General features: G+C 28.5%; 1 protein-coding gene across 1 annotated transcript in view; it reads right to left on the reverse strand.

Moving 5' to 3' along the window:
* Positions 1-376: 376 nt before the first annotated feature.
* LOC107454446 (glutamate receptor ionotropic, NMDA 2B-like) overlaps positions 377-17,976 on the reverse strand; it is a 150,348-nt gene continuing 132,748 nt past the window's right edge. Inside the window, exons 10-17 of the mRNA XM_071184913.1 lie at positions 16,153-16,278; positions 12,959-12,976; positions 9,947-10,167; positions 9,259-9,419; positions 7,107-7,288; positions 4,988-5,223; positions 2,677-2,876; positions 377-787 (exon numbers count right to left, since the gene is read on the reverse strand). Coding sequence (XP_071041014.1) covers positions 619-787; positions 2,677-2,876; positions 4,988-5,223; positions 7,107-7,288; positions 9,259-9,419; positions 9,947-10,167; positions 12,959-12,976; positions 16,153-16,278 — 1,313 coding nt within the window. The 3' untranslated portion in view covers positions 377-618. The remainder of the gene's footprint in view (positions 788-2,676; positions 2,877-4,987; positions 5,224-7,106; positions 7,289-9,258; positions 9,420-9,946; positions 10,168-12,958; positions 12,977-16,152; positions 16,279-17,976) is intronic.

Consider the following 17,976-nt stretch of genomic DNA (forward strand, 5'->3'; position numbering starts at 1 on the left):
TTGATGAAAATATACGTAAATGTTTTTGGTTCATCAATTATTAATTTACAACATATTATTATTTCCGAAAAAATATTTTACTTTTCAGTATTAAGTAACTTCAGTATGCATTTGACTTTAAATAAATTAAATGAAACAATGATTTTTAGTAAACGTTATAATGCTTTTCAACCTCGTATAAGTGAGGGATTATATTTCTTCCCTGCAACATTCAAGATTTTCGATCTTCCATTTTTAATAAGTTCATTATCATTATTAGCGATTTCTCAAAAACATACAAAAAGTATCATCCAGTATTATTTTCAAATAGTCAATACACTTACTCACAGACCATTCTAACTAATTCCTAAGGAACACATTAGAAGTTTGCTAATAATTTTCTTTTTGAGCATATGAATTCAGGTGAGAGACACAGAGGAATCAAAAAACGATATTTAATGATCACCCAGATTTTTTGATGCGATCAAGGCTTTTCATCCAATACTGATACAATTTTTACTTTGATTGAATCATCACCATTTTGATTGTTTCAAAACCAGAAATCTTCGCAGTTTTCGATTGGGTGCTGATTTGCTGTAGTAATTATCTTTATTATGATTTTTTTTCTTGATTATGTTATCATAATACAGTTTCTATCTCTGCAACGTGAGCTGGCGTAGTACTTGTTTTGATGAAATGTGGGCCGTAGGAATGAAGTGGATGGGTTTTATAACCGGGTTGAGATTCATTACAAATAATCATATTTCTTGTCATATCTCTTGTTTTGAGAGGAACAGAGGAGTTGAATCTATATTCGAATGAAAAAAATTCGATATTTAATAATACATACAAGTTTACTGTAAAACATTCACAAAGATAAAAAAAGAATAAAAAAAGATTGATTATGATTTTGTAATCTAGAGTCTAAGCTAGGAGTCTAGTTAAAAACGCTCACATATTATCGCATTTAATAATATATCGTCTACATATTATTTAAAAAAAATTATCAACTTCTTTTGATACAAAAGAGTTGTCTTTTTTGGGATTATAGCTGCTATATGAGTTTCACCCTCATATGGGTAATGCGTCATTTTTCCTCAATTAATGCACAATTATGATATGATTGAAAAGGGAAAAAGAGAGGAAACCTGAGGCAATAGCATTCTATAACTTCAAATAACATTTATTATTATTATATAAAGGTGATTCCTTATTCAATTAAGAAAATATGTGATGCGTAATTAAAAGTTTTGCATTAAACTGAATATCCCTACAGAACATTCCATTCAAAACATTCAATTATTTTTAGAGGATTAAGCAGGAGTTAGAAGGATTTAACTATGGAAAATAGGTTGTGTTTCAGATAAACCACATGCTCATACTCATTTCAAAGACACGTAACCATCCAGGTTAAAGGGAATTGAAAGCAATTTTATCTACCCGTAAAGGAATCGTGGATGTGAAGTATAGGTCCTTGCTAAACTGTTCTACCGTGAAGTGCTCGACTTTGCGCACAGGATGTGGGGTTTACTGAAGAAGGGAAGCCACCCCCTCTGAAGAGGATCAAAATTGTGATGGAATGTCTCCGAATCATCCTCAGGGATGTTCCCAGACCATCACCAATAGCCCATTGTGCAGATATAGTACGACGGACGCAAACAACAAAAGGCGTTATAAAAGCCTATATAAGCATATATAAAGATTTCCCGACATTGCTCTATTAACAAAAATAAAAGAATAAAAAAAAAATAAGAAATTCTGCCTTGAACTCTCTTGAAAGAAAATTGAATACAAGTTTCCAGAAAGCAGACGAATTTGCTACGGTACCCCAGTTAAGAGCAAAAACTGTAGTTTCAGAAACACTGGATTACACGCTATTACATTGTAATTACGCTGTAATCTAGGCACATTGTTACATCTTTTTTAACTTTGAAAAATTAAAAATAAGTTAAATAAAAAAATAATACGAAGTTTAATATTTAAATAACTAAGCGTTGTATAAAGATAATTTTCAAGAATCGAATATATAGTCTTACTAATTTACAAGAAATGAGATGTTTTTTTTTCCTTCTATATCGTTTTAAGTACTCTGTAATTGCAATTATATTAATTTACTAATTTATTTACGTTGAGTTTGCACATTACATTCTAAATGAAATAAAGTTTCTCAATGAGTTTCGGAAATGAAAGTTAATCTGCAAGTACTCGTTCTTGTCGGAGTTTACTTTAAAAAGTGTTTTTTTCTTACACCATTTATTTACCATTTTATTTATAGTACGCTTACATGTATTACATTCTGAAGTAAGTAAGTTTAGCAATGAATCTCAGAAATTTAAACTAATCTGAAAGAACTTGCAATTTTTGGAATGTACTTCAGAAAGTAATTTTTGTTAGCATAAGCATTTACTTTTTATTTGAATTCAATTCAAAATGAAATTAAATTTTGCAATAAATGTCAAATTTTAAATTTATCTAAAAGTAATAGTTAATTAATACTCAAGTATACTTTCTCGTTATTATTATTTATGCTCGAGATGTACTTTTTTAAAATATCAATAACGTTTTTTGTTTATTTAAGTATTTATTTACTATTAAGCATCATTTATTTAGTATTAAGTATTTATTTATATTACATTTTACGAAAATATGTTTTGCTAAGAAAGTAGAAAATTTAAACAAAACTGCAAGCCAACTTACTCGTTATTTGATGATACAACAGTAATTCCGAGCATATTATTTTTTGCCTGAAGTTCTTGAATTTTCAATTTTGCCATATAGAGATCACGTCGAGTTTTCCTCAATGTTGTATCACAAATGGGATTTTTACATTTATGGTGGACAATCATATCTGTAGCTTCTTGCACTGCTCCACGAAATGATAAAGACTTTCCCATACTCTGAAAAAAGATATATTTTTCAGACTCATTCATTTCCATATTGTTCTGGTTCTCACTAGCATAAAAATAATAAAAGTCATAAAAGTATTGTTTTTCTATAGATATTTTTTTAGTTTGTTTTGATACACATATAATTTAATAGGGTAGTATTTTTTATTTTCAAATTTAGTGGATAACAATTGTAAAAAATGAGTGAAAACAATCCCACGGACAATGCGACGGATTTAAGGTTATGTCAAGGTACGTCTCTTGTGAATATCAATTGATTGTTAGGTTTTCTCTTCTGAAATTACATTATGACGCATTCACATACATTATTAATACAAATACATTTTCCAGGGCGAGACGATGAGGCAACCACAAGCACTTCCACTGGTTCAAGAGGTCCACGAGGGAAAAATGCACAATATTACCGTGATTACAGAGCACGGAAGCGAGCGGAGCAGGAAAAAGAGTCGTTGAATAGAACTAGTGATCCTTCTACGACTGCTGATTCTTCTACAATTAACGTCGCAGGTTGCGAAGTTTAACTTCTTCCGCGCGGAGGGACTCCACGCACTATTTTTTTTCGTAAAATGCATTTTTACCAGAACATGTTATGGGACAAAAAAAAACAGCTATACCATAATTCTTACACTAATAATTACCGTAAAATCACTGAAAAACTCTAACTAAATTAGTTTTACACTAAAAATTACTTTTTAATTTTTTACGATTGAAATGGATTTCATGGCATATGCACCCAAAGTGCCTGTTCTTCACATCATAATTTGATCCGAATTTTTTTAAAGGGTTGATTACAAGGTTGCAGGATACTCAAATCGGGTAATATAAAAGGATGGAATGTTCACAAAAAAAATTATGCCAATATAAATCCCAGTTCTTGCAATAATTAGGTAAAGTTTTAGCCCTTCAGTAAACTAAGAAAAAAATATTGCACGTTTGTCTGGTTTAAGAGTTTCTTTTTATCATTACCTATTTCCTCTGAATCAGTTTCTATCAGTATAAACAATATTGAAAGCGTAGTTAAAAACAGGCAAATGTACAGTAATTCAAGCGTCTTGTTCATAAATTGTCTGGAAAAAATTCTAATAATCCTTCAATCAAGGCATTTATGAAACTTCATCTTTTTTAAAACGTATTAACTGCTTACTGATGTTGTATGGTTAAAAAGAGTTTAGGAACATAATACTCCAAGAAAACGAATATGAATTTTTTTATACATATAACCCAAAATGACGAATGCAACCAGCTCTTTAAATTATGAATATTGTAAAGCATGTGTCGAAAAAAATCTGATAAACTTACCGCATTATAGTATTGTTTTGTAATGACATTCTAATAAAAAAAACTATTTTGATTATTAAAAACAAAAATATCCAGTATTTAAACCATTCAATTGGTACTTTTTCTGTTCGTATAAAAAGGCTTACCGGAAAGTTTGGTTTTCAAAATTATAGTTATTATTACCACACATTTAATAAAAAATAAAAAATAAAAACTGAAAATTAAATTTAAACAAATAAATGGTTTTTATGCAAATCACAAAGGTATCAAGATAACATTATAAAATTAAAAAATTTTCTATCAAATTTTATATATATATATATNGTTATATATATATGTATGTATTTTATATATAACCAAAGCTCTTCAAAAAAATTACCGAGCTTTTTGGGGTTATCATAGTTATTATCATATACAATCCATTTTATCATATTCTGGTAGTTCTTACCATACTTCTTTCCTCCGCACAGATGCGCAAAAAAACTGCTTTATGAAGGTCAAAATGCGCATGTATTGATGAATGCAGTTAATAACTAACAATTACGAAACTTAATATTACATATGCACAAGATACAAATAAAGAGAAAATAACTTAGAAAACGTTATTTATAAGAATATTTGCTAACACTTGAGTTATTCTTTTCACTTATACATTTATAGTTTCTTATTTGTGCATAACTCATAATTACATTTATAGCGAATATGTATGAGTAACTTTTATATTTTTAGAGATAGAGAATTTTTTTTTTTGTAAAATAAGAATAAATGCTTAGAGTTAATTATTTCTTAATTTTTCAGAACAAGTATATGTTTTAATGACTTACCAGACTAATAAGCGTCAGAAAACCTCCTTTGTCTGTCTTTTCTAGATGTTTACGAATATACTTGAAATAAATATGTTCCAGTAATAATACCATTATTGTGAACAGAACTCCACATCCGAGTAAGAGGAACGCACTCATAAACTGGTTTACGTCGAGTGGTTTGCTAACATTCCTCTTTTTGTGTTTTGGCTTGCAAGCTCCTTGCAACCAGAAGCGCTGTAATCTCTCGAGATCACCTAATAATACAAAATTTAAAAATGTCATTTTCATTTAGTTAGATCGAATTGTTAAAAGCGGATAAAATTAAGTGCAATTATTCGTGGATACAATGAAATTAAATTTACAACATTTATGTAAATAAAAATAAATTATTCGCTGCAAACCCGCAAAGTGTTTTTCGTTTGCATACTTTAAAACGACATTTCATAACGAAACATTGTTTATCAAAATGATATTTCGTACTTCAATATCTTGCTTCTACCATTTTCTTACATTTGACCTGCCCTAAATACACTGTAAAAAATTTCGGATTAAATTAGGATAAAAAGAACCGGCACTTCTTACCATAAACTCAATTTTTACCGAACATGTTATGGAACAAAAAAAATCTGATATACCATAATTTTTACAGTGATAAATACCATAAATCACTGAATCAGTCTAATTAAATAAATGTTACTGTAAAAATGACGGTTGAATATATTACAAAAAATTCGGATTTTACGGAAGATACACCCAAAGTGTCGGTACTCTTTTGCTGAGAACGAATATTTTTATTGAGACTTCAAACTATAAATAAATAAAAATTAGGTAATGTCTTGGATCACGTCTTTCGAACTTTATTTTCAATACTAGTTGTCAACCAAAATCAATTTATTTTGTTCCGCAAGAATATACATATTTATTTAAATTCTGTATACCTCTACAAAAAAGTTGCATTAAATTATAAGTAAAACATAGCTAATACAATTTTCTGCTGGGGCTAGGCGAGCGGTCTTGTTGATTCGCCAAACGCTCTGTACCATGGATGTAGTTGGCTAGAATCCCGATATAACTTTGTGATGTCTTTTTCTAACTTCTGCTATATGTTCTTCCATTAACCAATGACTTATAAGCTATCTTTGTAATGAGCTCATAAGTCTGCATATGTATGTGTAACAATAAATAAATATTTTTGCAATGTTTGAAACAATAAAAATGTGAAGCGAATAGCGATATAATACAAATAGCGATTAGCGAATAAATATTAAAACAAATAATTAGACTATAAATAACAGAAAATAAATAATTATCAGTTACGTAATGAAGGTGACATGTATCGCATGGAAATATTTTAGTGCATTGCAATTCAAAGATATGAGTGATATTCTTCTTAACTTTAAATGAACTTTCGAAATCTTTTCCATCAATAATATAAAACTGGGAAGATAGAACTTTCTGAAAACCTAGACAGACTGACAGAGTCAGTCTGGTCCTTCCAAGATTGTTTGAGTATAGATCAATTAAACATCCAAAATCACAAATTTATTCATGATAAATTTAATAAGAAATATATTAGGGCCTTGGCCTTAAAAATTCTATGTTATTTTATTCGATTTGATTAACGAAAATATTTAAATAACGGGACGCTGACTTTTCCATAATACTTATACATTAGTTAGTTAGATAATTGAGTTTCCTTTTCCATATGAATAATAATTAAGGATATTCAGAAATATTCTTTCTTAAATTAGACTTGGGTACTTTATACCTACTAAAGGGTACTTTATATTCAAATCTACCTGGAGGTTTTGGATACCTACCATTATAACTAATGGGCCACTCTGGTCTTTCCTGTCATTCTAGGCCTAAGGTTTTTCATATAATTTTTTGTAAGGTTAGTACATGAATGATTGAATAGGCTCTTAAATTGAATTAAATTATAGAAAATCCTTATACTCAAAATAATTTTAGTGAGTTATCGCTTAATTATATAGCAATAAAAAAACGAGAGGGGTCATTATGGCCTAAGTGTTCGTTAATCTCAACTAAAATATTTCATCGGTAAGCAAGATATGTTATGTTATCAAATTTTTCTCTCTTTTTTAATAACAACCATGAGAATAAAATAAAAATTTACCGTTCTCTCTATACTGAATCATAGCTTTGTTGAACATATTAAGGTATTTTGAATTTTTTGAAAGGGCGAATCCATAACCAGTCATGGCATACCAGCTTCCAACAGTCAACAATCGACATTCATTATCTTGACCTGCTAAATATTCAAGCACGGTAGCATCGTATATAAACGCATCCAGATCCCTAAAAACAATATAAAAAAATATCAGCTATATCAGGGTGACTTAGTTGTTATAAAATTCATGTTTGTTAGTGCATTCCTTCTTCAATGTATTTTGTTATATTTTTTACTTTCTTATGTTTTATTTGTATTTCCTGGAATTTTCAATCTGGTTTTTCATATTAGTTTGCATTTGCTTTTGACATTTATTTCTATAAAAAAAAATCCTTTGACTTTTAATTAATCAAAATTTACTGGACCCAAGCATCTACCAAACTTGTTCAGAAAATCTGCTTAAAATAGGAAATAAGTTTATAGTAATTAAATTAAAAGAGAATAGTCTGTTGAAAAAAATTTAAAAAACAATGAAAATAAAATTATAGTATTAAAATTAATTACTTTACTACTTTTATTTAATTAGACGAAGTTTCATAACTAAAATCTGCAAATCTGTTTTCAATTTAGTATTTTACACTCGTTTTGCTTTCCAAAACTTACCATTGTGCAACAATTTTTTCAACTCTTGATGCGATGTCATGCAAAATATTGGGATAGGACAAAATTGTGAACAATGCTGCATTAATTTTATGAAAATGGTTTCTATAGACCCAGATTTGATTTTGAAAATTTTGAGAAATTGTGATGAAAGTTATTATAAATGATTTATTTTCAACCCATTCAAAATTTGTATTAACCAATAAGAATAGAAGAGTTAACAAACGTTTTTTATTTATTTTAATACCAATAATTTCAAAATTCTTTTTCTGTAAGTTGTGATATTTATACGAAGTGTAATTTTAGATTTATTGCAAGATTAATAATGTAAAGCAAAGTTCAGGTTTCCACGCCCACCCTGATCGATACAAAATTGACACTATTTGCAAAAGCATTGTTTACAATCTTTAATGGGGACATATAGTTTTGTTATGCAAAGGCTTCAATAACAGGTATTAAGAAGATATACTATATAATTCTCAAGGCTATTTTGACACATTTTTGCTAAATTTTGCGAAACCCATTTCAATTAAAAAAGATATGATGATAATTTACTAATAATTTGTTATAAAAATCTTTAATCTGTTTATCAAATTGTTTTGTATTAATCTTTCTAAACCCTTCATTAGCATGAGCAATTGTGTGTTATAAACTGAACTAACCCAAAGCAAGCTTCTTAAAATAAGTGAAAGAATAGTTATTTTTCTTCCAAAAATATTAGAGAGAAAAATTATACAACATAAATAAACAAACTAGGCAAGAAACAACAAAGTCGCCAAACTTTTGCTACTGCATTTTAGCATGATATTTAAAAATACTTATGTATTAATAATGAATAATTTCATAGCCATACCATAGCCATTTTAAAACCATGATGTCATGATCTTATGTATCATGATATTATGGTTTTCTTGTGTACTTATTCAGTTGTATTGCTGATAATATAGATTTAAAAGCTATAGTTTGGGTTTTAAAATTAATAAAATGGAATAATCGGGATAAATATAATGTCTTAAGGAAGAGAAGAACTTTAAAAGAAGTTCATTTAGATAATAAGTAAAACAATTGTATTTCCAAAAAGTGTAAAATTAACTTACCAGTGAAATGTATAAAATTCTTCTTTAACAAATATTTCTGTGCAACCAAATGAGACACAATAAAGTACCGTGTGTCAAGATTTCTGGCATTAATATCCCAGCGTAAATTTTCTCCCATTGAAATAACATGGAGACGCGGAATGTTGAAAATACTCTACTCTTTTTTCGCCCTACAGTCATGTGGTTTCAGTATGAGGACGAATATTATAGTGGTGTGCACGCTGTATTAAATTTGATCGCTATGTGAGACACTCCTCATTCCTCTACTTCATACACTTTAACAGTTTCTTCAAACAAATGTGTGTTTCTGATTTATTCTGTATGTAATTGAATTAATAGTTAAAACTGACTTTCATTAAATATAATACCTGGCATGATCAGGAACTTAATGAAATACTTACCCTTTCTTAACTGCTGCCACTCCTTTTAAAACAGTTGTTCTGTTGAACTTTCTCATCCATGTAAAAAGGTGGGGTTTATTCTTTTTGATGATAGCCTCAGTGTTACCATAAGGAATTGTTCCATAACGGAATGGGGGCTCGATGAGACGAGGATTGGCAAGCTGAAATATGGCATACATTTCAATTTATTTTACTGCCACCATGCTTCAGATATTAAACTTAATATACACAGTAATATCTCGTCAATTGCATGGTTTTAAAAAGAATGGGAGATATAACAAATAACAAGTGAGCATAAGGAAAATTCTTCATTATCAGGGGCACCAACATGTGATGAGATGCTTTGTAAGTGGAAGCCTTGAGTTTTGGTGAGTTACTTCAAAATTCTTCAGCATGCATTCCTTTGACATGCTTTATGAAAAAGATGCTTTTTTCTTATGTATGACTTGCTTTATGTGGCAACAATTCACGCTTTTTTCCAGATAAATTTTTTTTCAAAAGAACTTTTTAAAAGCTTCCAGAATGCTGGCAAAATTTGAAACATATTTTGCATGTTTTCAAAAGTTTATGATTTATTTCTCAATTATTGAGAACATAGGCAGCCTACGACTTAAACTAAGAACACTATGTCCTAAAATGAGAGAAAACTGACAGCTATAGACTTTTGCAGCACTAAAAAAATACTTACCCTCTTATCGTCGATCCCTGTTAAGTCATAATACTCTTCTCTGGTTATCATAAAGGCAGCCAAATTGGCAGTATAAATGGCAAGAAATACAACAGCAAACATTGCCCAAACACTTGACATAAATCTTGCCGTGTATCCCCTAGGGCAATCGACATTAACAGCAGCTCCGAATAAAATAGCCCAGACTAGCCAGTATGTCCGAAACAATGAAAACTTGTGTTCTGAAATTAAAAACTTTACAGTTATTTGCGATTAAATAATCTGTGTTTACACATTTTCTTCAGTTTTATTTGAATCATGTGAAGAGATGGTATTAATAATTTTAGTAACATTTAGATACTCCTGAACAAGTAGCACAAATAAAAACAGCCAATTATTCGTAATTAAACAATATTTCATACGTTTGAAATTAAAGCAATAAATCGTATTTTACACAAGATCTATGTCTTGTTCTCTACAGATGGAGACTCGATGTAGAAAATTAATTTTCTAAGCTTAAATCGCTATTAAAATGTATAGATTTTTTTTCATAAAAGATCAAATTTGATGTAGTTTTGTGGCGATCGAATCTTTAGTGAAAATCTAAGAGAATCGAATTTAGGGCATACTCTAAAGATTTAGTTTATTGTTAAAACCTTAATTTGCTTACACTGAAGATTTAATTTTCCAAAATTTCATGAAAACTGTAAGTACTTTATAGTTTAAACTAGAAATAAATTTCATAATAAAAATCTAGTTGAAGTTATAGATCAACCCATCCTGTGGTTATTTTAATGTTTGAGGAAAATATTTGGCAAAATTTGACATGGGGTGTATTTAAGTGAATGCAGTAATCAATATTAATTGTATTTATGAGGTGCACAGCAAAATATAGACTGATTTGAAAATTAAAGCTGGGGAAAAAAGGAAGACAGAATGAAACAAACAGTTTTATTTAATTGTGAAAGCTGTTAAAATTTTATACAATATTCGACAGTATTTTAAAAATGTTATTCATTATTCGACTTTTTTTGAAGAATGCAAATGTCATAAGACATTAATCTAACCTGTGTTATTCCAGTTCCAGAAACATACTTTGTTCAATTGAATACATGGTTTAAACCTACCTCACTATCCGGTATGACAATTTCTTTGATTTCTCTGGTTATGCATATCTCACAACACCACCTTTTTGGCAACTTATGTAACTAGATTCAAACAATTATGTACATAATTTTTACAACTTTCACAATAAACATACTCATCATCCTATTTTTTCCTACATAATCCTTTACTTTCGAGATTTTTACTTTTGAATTCAATCTCTGTAGCATATCCTGTACGAATTAATTCAAATTACATAAGATATGCTTATTTTCTTTCTATTTACTCGAAAATAATTTTTTTTTAAATCCTAAAAGCTTATCTTCTTAACCTGATTTGTATTATAGTTTTGATTTATTATTGATATATTACATGATAATTTGATCTTCAAAGGACAGAGTTAAACACAATGAAATATTACAAAGTTTATGATGATAAAATATTACAAAGTTTAAATGATTCAGAAATACTTTTTATAAATTTATATTTTGAAAAACTCTCTCCTGTAAATGAATAGATTTATAAAACTATTTTAAGAAAAACAGAAAAGTTAGTAAGAAATGAAATTGTTAAATATGAAATGCAGTAAAACATACTTCGTGTGAAGGATTACCTATAGAATATATTTATTTTTATCTATGGTATTTTCATTCAGTTCAAATCAGAGAAAAATGTTGCTCTTACTTTAGGTTTGAAGGTGGATGATGTTTTTCATTTAAAATAAATCCAGTTCTTATGGAACCGAGACATAGAAAATAAATATTCAAAATCCTAGACCTTTAAAATAACTGATTTCAAAACTGACATCTTTTAGTTGGATATGGTTTTATATTTAGTGAATACAAATCAAAACTGATGTGAAAACTGTACATTAAAAGCATTTTTATACTCTTGCCATATTTTCAATTTGTAATAAAAATAGGCGTTAAAACCACTTAAGCAACCTTCCTTATTTAAGTCACCAAAAAAGATTAGATAATACCTGTGGCATTAATAACAATGAACAATATAAGACGAACTTATGAACAAAAATATAAACATCAACTAATACGTTCACAAACACTTCTTTTTTTGTTAGAATAGCAATAGCCTAAATGTAGCAATACATTTCTATGAAACAAAAGAGCGTCAAAGCTTATTTTGCTCTACTGAACAAAGCATACTAATTACTAACAAAAGCGGTTTAATATTTTGTTTCAGAAGAAAATTTGTTTTAATTTTACCTCTAAGATCGTAAGGAAAAAGACCGTAAAAACAGGTTTTTTGTTATTAATAGAAGGAATATTTTCATTTCAAAATTTTCGTGAACAATTATTTTCAAGAGGAACTAAAAACACAAGATAATCTTTGATCGAAAATAAACGGTAGTGGGCAAAATAAAATGTTGTTATAATTTTAATACTATAGATAAATGAAATGAAGTTAAAAACAGTATGTAATTGCTTTTTACATCGTCAAATTGCTTTTTTATTTTGGCTAAAGAGGTATAGATAAATTTAATTAAAAGAGCTTATTTAAAATCCATTACTTTTATGAATGTAATACATATTGTATTAAAATATTAAACTAAAATATAATGTAATACAAGTTATTTTAAATTGCTTATAAAATTAAAGTGATATTTATAACCGAAAATTGTTATATCAAATGCAAAAAACCCTCCGTTATTTCATGGACGTTTAAAATATAAAACAGCTACATAACTTAATCTTTTATTGCGATACCTAAGTTAAAACATCTATATGAGTAGTGCTTTAGTCTTTTTTAAGATTTCTTTTTAATTTTCCCATATTCACTACACACATAAACACATTCATGACAGATTCCTGTTACAACCATGCAATGCGGTTTGTTACAAAAGCAAATCATAAAGCAGCCAAAAAATCTGCCAAAAAAGCACACATTTATTCGTAAGCACCAAAAACATACCTGGTCCATTCTCATCTTCTGTTATCCGAAGAGCAAAGAAGAATGCAAGTAACAGAGAAATAAATGATAATCATGGTTGAAAGGAAATAAAGTAAAGAAAGAAAACAAAATTGAAGGAGGATAGTGCTGAAAAAATAAGTGCTAGAGATAAAGGTTGAAAAATGCTATTATATTAAAGACATGTGTGTGTTCAGTGCTTTAAATTTGATCGAAAATAAATAATTAAAAAAATCATTCGTGAAAATTTACTTCTATATCTAAATAACAATGCAGTGAAAACATTGTTAGAAATAGCGTAAAACGTGCTAAAATAATAATAAGTCAATGTTGATAAAATCTGCCATTTGATTTTTTTTAAATACGTGCTATTTCCGAACAACATCTATCCAATAAAATGTTATAAACTGTTATTATTGCTAATATATTTTAAGTTGGATATAGTTCGTAACATACAAAAAGAAAATTTGCGACTTGCGTTAATTTTTGCATCCTTCTGAACAATAAAATTGTAAACCTGTTAAAAATTCATTTAAAATCTGTGAACAACCAGCGTTGAAATTACTTTTTACATAAATTAAATTTAAAAAATTATTTAGTTAGTGGTCATTAAGCCGTTGACCTCGAAATGGAGGAGACTTGACCGAAATCTCGCTGTTGTGGGAGTATTTGCGTTACATTTAATTTATAATTTCAGACATATGTTTGGAATGGAATTATATGAAGGTTTCATTTTGATTATCAAGGAAATATTTCTGGGATGTTATCTTTGAAATATTTCTGGGATGTTATGTTTGAGTTATTATTTTTTCCTTATTCCTCAGATGAATTTCTAAAAATATTTATTAGATATTTCAAAAATACTTCAAGTAAATCAGAAAAAATTCAAAAATATTTCAGTAGTCGTTGAAGAGGGCTTCAATATCTATATTTAAATGTCTAAATAATCGTGTAGATCTAACTGTATCTGAAACGTAAATTTAACCATTTTTGCTCTAAACAAATACGCTACAGTTAGGAAACCATCCATAAAATAGCATAAAAATATCTGTCAAGGAAATTATTTCAAAAACATTTATATTTAAATTATTTAAAAAAAAATTGTTTTTTAATAAAATAAATTATTTTGCAAAAGAGCAAAGTATTGTAAATAAACGAATCTTATTACATACAGCACTTCATTAACCAAGATACTTACATTAATGAGACAGGAGAAAATAAAAACATAAATAGAGGATTAGTAATTATATTTTATATACAGTGCACCAAAAACATGCAACCTTAAATAACTTATGATTCAGTAATCGGATCTTCACGTTTTAAGACTCAATCTTAAGGGTTTGACCTCTTATATACTAATTACTTAGCTTGGACGATATTTTAAATTATGAAATCAGAGATAAAAATGTACTTTCTTTGATTAAAATACCTTTTTTTAATGGATTTGGACTCCCGAAATTTACGGGGTAGCTCCTTAACGGAAAATATGGTCCCATAGTTCGGTCAGAAGATCGATCCGAAGTTTGGACTCCTTAATGTTAATTTTACTTTTGCGTATTTCGCTTAATCTCGAGATTTTTATAAGCGAACTGAAAAGTTTTTACTCACAACTATGACAATTCCCTTATCGAAAAATAATTCCATACAAAAACTAAATTTTAGTAAATGTTTAAAATTTTTTCTTAAATAATAGTAGAAAAAAATTTGAATTGCATGGTGTACAATTTTTTATGTTATTTTAAAGTATATAATTTTCATGTTAAAATGTAAAATTTGAAAGAAATTGGTAGAATAACTGATTTTGCTCACTTTTTGTATTTTGCCACGTAAAATTACATATTTTTAAAATTTAAGTAAAAAATTATTAAGTCATTAAAGAATTAAGTCATTAAAAAGTCATTTATTAGTCATTAAAGTAAAAAATTGTATACCTATCGCTTAAATATTTTTTTTCTTTTAAGTAAAATAAAATAAAAAAATAATTAAGAAATATAAATTTTGTTTTTTACATGGAATCATTTTTGGATAAACAAAGTTTATAATTGTGGGCAAAACTTCTTCCCTTGCTTAAAAAGTTTTCGAGATATGGTGAAATATGTAAAAAGTAGAATTAGCATTAAGAGATCCAAACTTTGGACCGTTCTCTTGACCAAACTATGGGGACGATATTTCTCTGTTAGCGGTTACCCCTTATATTTTGGGAGTCGAAAATTTGAATTCATTGAAAAAAGATTTATGTTTGTTCCGAGAATGTAAATTTTTGTGTCTGATTTCGTAACTTAAAATATTCACTGATCTAATTTATTAGTATATCCGGGCTCACCCCCTCGAGACCACCATTAAGAATGAGTCCTAGAACGTGACGATCAAATTATTATTTCAAAAGTAATTCAGCGTGGGTCGTTTTTCTTTTTTGACACACTATATATTATCATCATAAATATTAAGTTTTGCATTGGCGTTATGTTTTTCTAATATATTAGAATTATATTTGGTACATTATATCTTAAGATTTAAATTAATTAATTAAAAAATACTATCATTAATAAAGTATGAGGGATTAAAATTATCATAGCTGATTTGTATTTGCAGTAAATTATTTTAGTTGCTTAGTTTACTGTAATTTTAAAATGAGCATTTTTAAAAATGTTTCCTGAAATAGTTATCATTAGACATCCTTAACTTTTTTTTTTAAAGAATTCAATTTTATGATAGATATTGTTATTTTATATAACTATTGGATTTTGAAACTGAACAATATTTTTTTAATATCTTGCTTAAAATTTAGTAAAACTTAATATAATATCCAAACTTTGATATTTTATTAGAAAAAAATACAATATTAAAATACAAAGAAGAAGAAAAAAACGATTTCATCATGCATGCTTTGGTTCACAACATCTTAAACAAAATTATATAACTAGAGAATTAATTTTGATCACTTAGTTGAAAATGTTATCAAAGAAAAAATATTTTTTTATTGATACTAATATTTAAATAATCTTGATTTATTTTATGTATTATACTAAATCTCTAGTATCTTCTCACTGAAATGAAAAATTTCAATTCCTTCCCAACATTTGGAAAAAAAATATATAAACGTCTATAGTATTTTTCATATTTTTACACTTTTGTTAAATTTCTAAAAAATATTATTCATATTTTTTTAAAAATAAATAATTCAAATAAAGATTTACCTCTTGGGGGTGCCATTTTCATGTCATATCCATAAGGACTTAACCATTCAAAGAGAAATATTGCTAAAGCTGCTCCTTGAATGCATACTAGTAAAATCATAAGCCATGAAAATGTATCAAAAGGTTCTAGAAAAAAAAGTTATAGTTAAAGGCAAAAAGCACAGGGTTATGTCAAATTTCTAAGAAAGAAGTATTTCAGTATGTTATAGACTGGTTTGAATTATCCAATTTGAATTGTACAAATTTTTACTACTACTTGGATGTATAGAAGTAAAATCTGATACGTAATAGATAAAATGCCACAGCTTAACAGAAGAAAAAAAATAAAATGAAGTTTATATTTATTTGAGCAAAATAAACTATTATTAAATGCCTGATCTTTGATGATGTTGTTGTTTCCAATCCTTCACAATATAGCCTCAGCTATATCAAATCCACGAGTCCAAACGCTCTGGCAAAGTCACACACCGAAATTTGTGGCAAGAGAATGTCCTCTAAGGAAAATTCCTGGCAATTGAGGATGTGTTCGGGGGATGTGTTCTGGTTTCAAGTTGTACTTGCTATACACGTTGGGAAGACTTTGCCCCCTAATTTAAAATTTAAGCATTTTAACTGGACACTGATAAATCACGAAACTCCCGTTTGATCCCATCTATCTCATTGAAACTCCGGAGAACCACCAGGGTTTTTTCTGCCAAACCAGTGGTGAACGGGAGTGGTTATCCATAGCTGCCTGTCGCAGCTTTTCTTCAGGGAGAAAATCTTTTGATACGTAATGAGGTAGTCGCATAATGCAACCACAGTGATGCCACGTTTAGATAGGCTTCCTGCGACTTCATTATCAGGAACACCAACATGTGATGGGATGCTTTGTAAGTGGATGCCTAGAGTTTTGCTGAGTTGTTTCAATTTGCCGATTATTTCAGTGACCATATGGTCAGTTACTCGATTCCAGTAATGTAAGTATTGTAATTCTTTACGATACTTACATTACCTCGATTGCCAGTGACACTGCGATTGCCAGTGTGAGGATCCAGATGTTGCCAGAAGCATTCAATTCAAGAATAGATTTTAAAGCTTCATGAATGGCTATTAGTTCGCTTGTGAATTCCAAGCAATTATCTTGATTTCGTCTTAAAAAAAATAGAATGACTTCCAATAAAAATGCCACTTCCAGGGTGATTTAATTCCTTTTTACTGCCATCGGTATAAACGTTAACTGAATCCCTTGGGGTGATTCAGTAACTCTTTAATATCTGATTTTTGTGCAAAATACATTTCAAACGAAAACCGGAGCTTCAAAAACGAATGGAATTCTTATAGGACCTAAGGGCTTTGGAGCCTTACCATTTTCTATCTGGACTTTAATTTACTGTTCAAATTAGTTATAAGTAGTGTTGTAAAAAATTTATTTTAAATCTAGTTCGGTAAAATATCAATGCGCCATCTTTCTGCCATTGCAAAATTATTTTCTAAGAATACAAAAGATACATTGTAGAATTCTTCTGAAAACTACAAAAATTTCCATGATACTAGTAGAACGTGTTACCAAAATTAATATAACATATGGTGATTTTCTACGTTTCCAGCAGACGAATTTTCCGCTAACCTTTTCTCTATTAACTTTGCTTTTTAGCATCTAGGTTATTTTTTATTTCAATTATTATATATTACTAATACTAATTAAGCATTGGTATCATTAATATTATGGTAATATTTTATTGATCCCCAAATCGAATAAATTGTTTTCTTCGTTAAGTTTGCTATTTAGAACATGCTATTTCAGTAGATATTATCAACAAAGTTTACCTTACAATATTTAAC

The sequence above is a fragment of the Parasteatoda tepidariorum genome, chromosome 9, assembly GCF_043381705.1.
Source record: "Parasteatoda tepidariorum isolate YZ-2023 chromosome 9, CAS_Ptep_4.0, whole genome shotgun sequence".
Taxonomy (NCBI): Eukaryota; Metazoa; Arthropoda; class Arachnida; order Araneae; family Theridiidae; genus Parasteatoda; species Parasteatoda tepidariorum.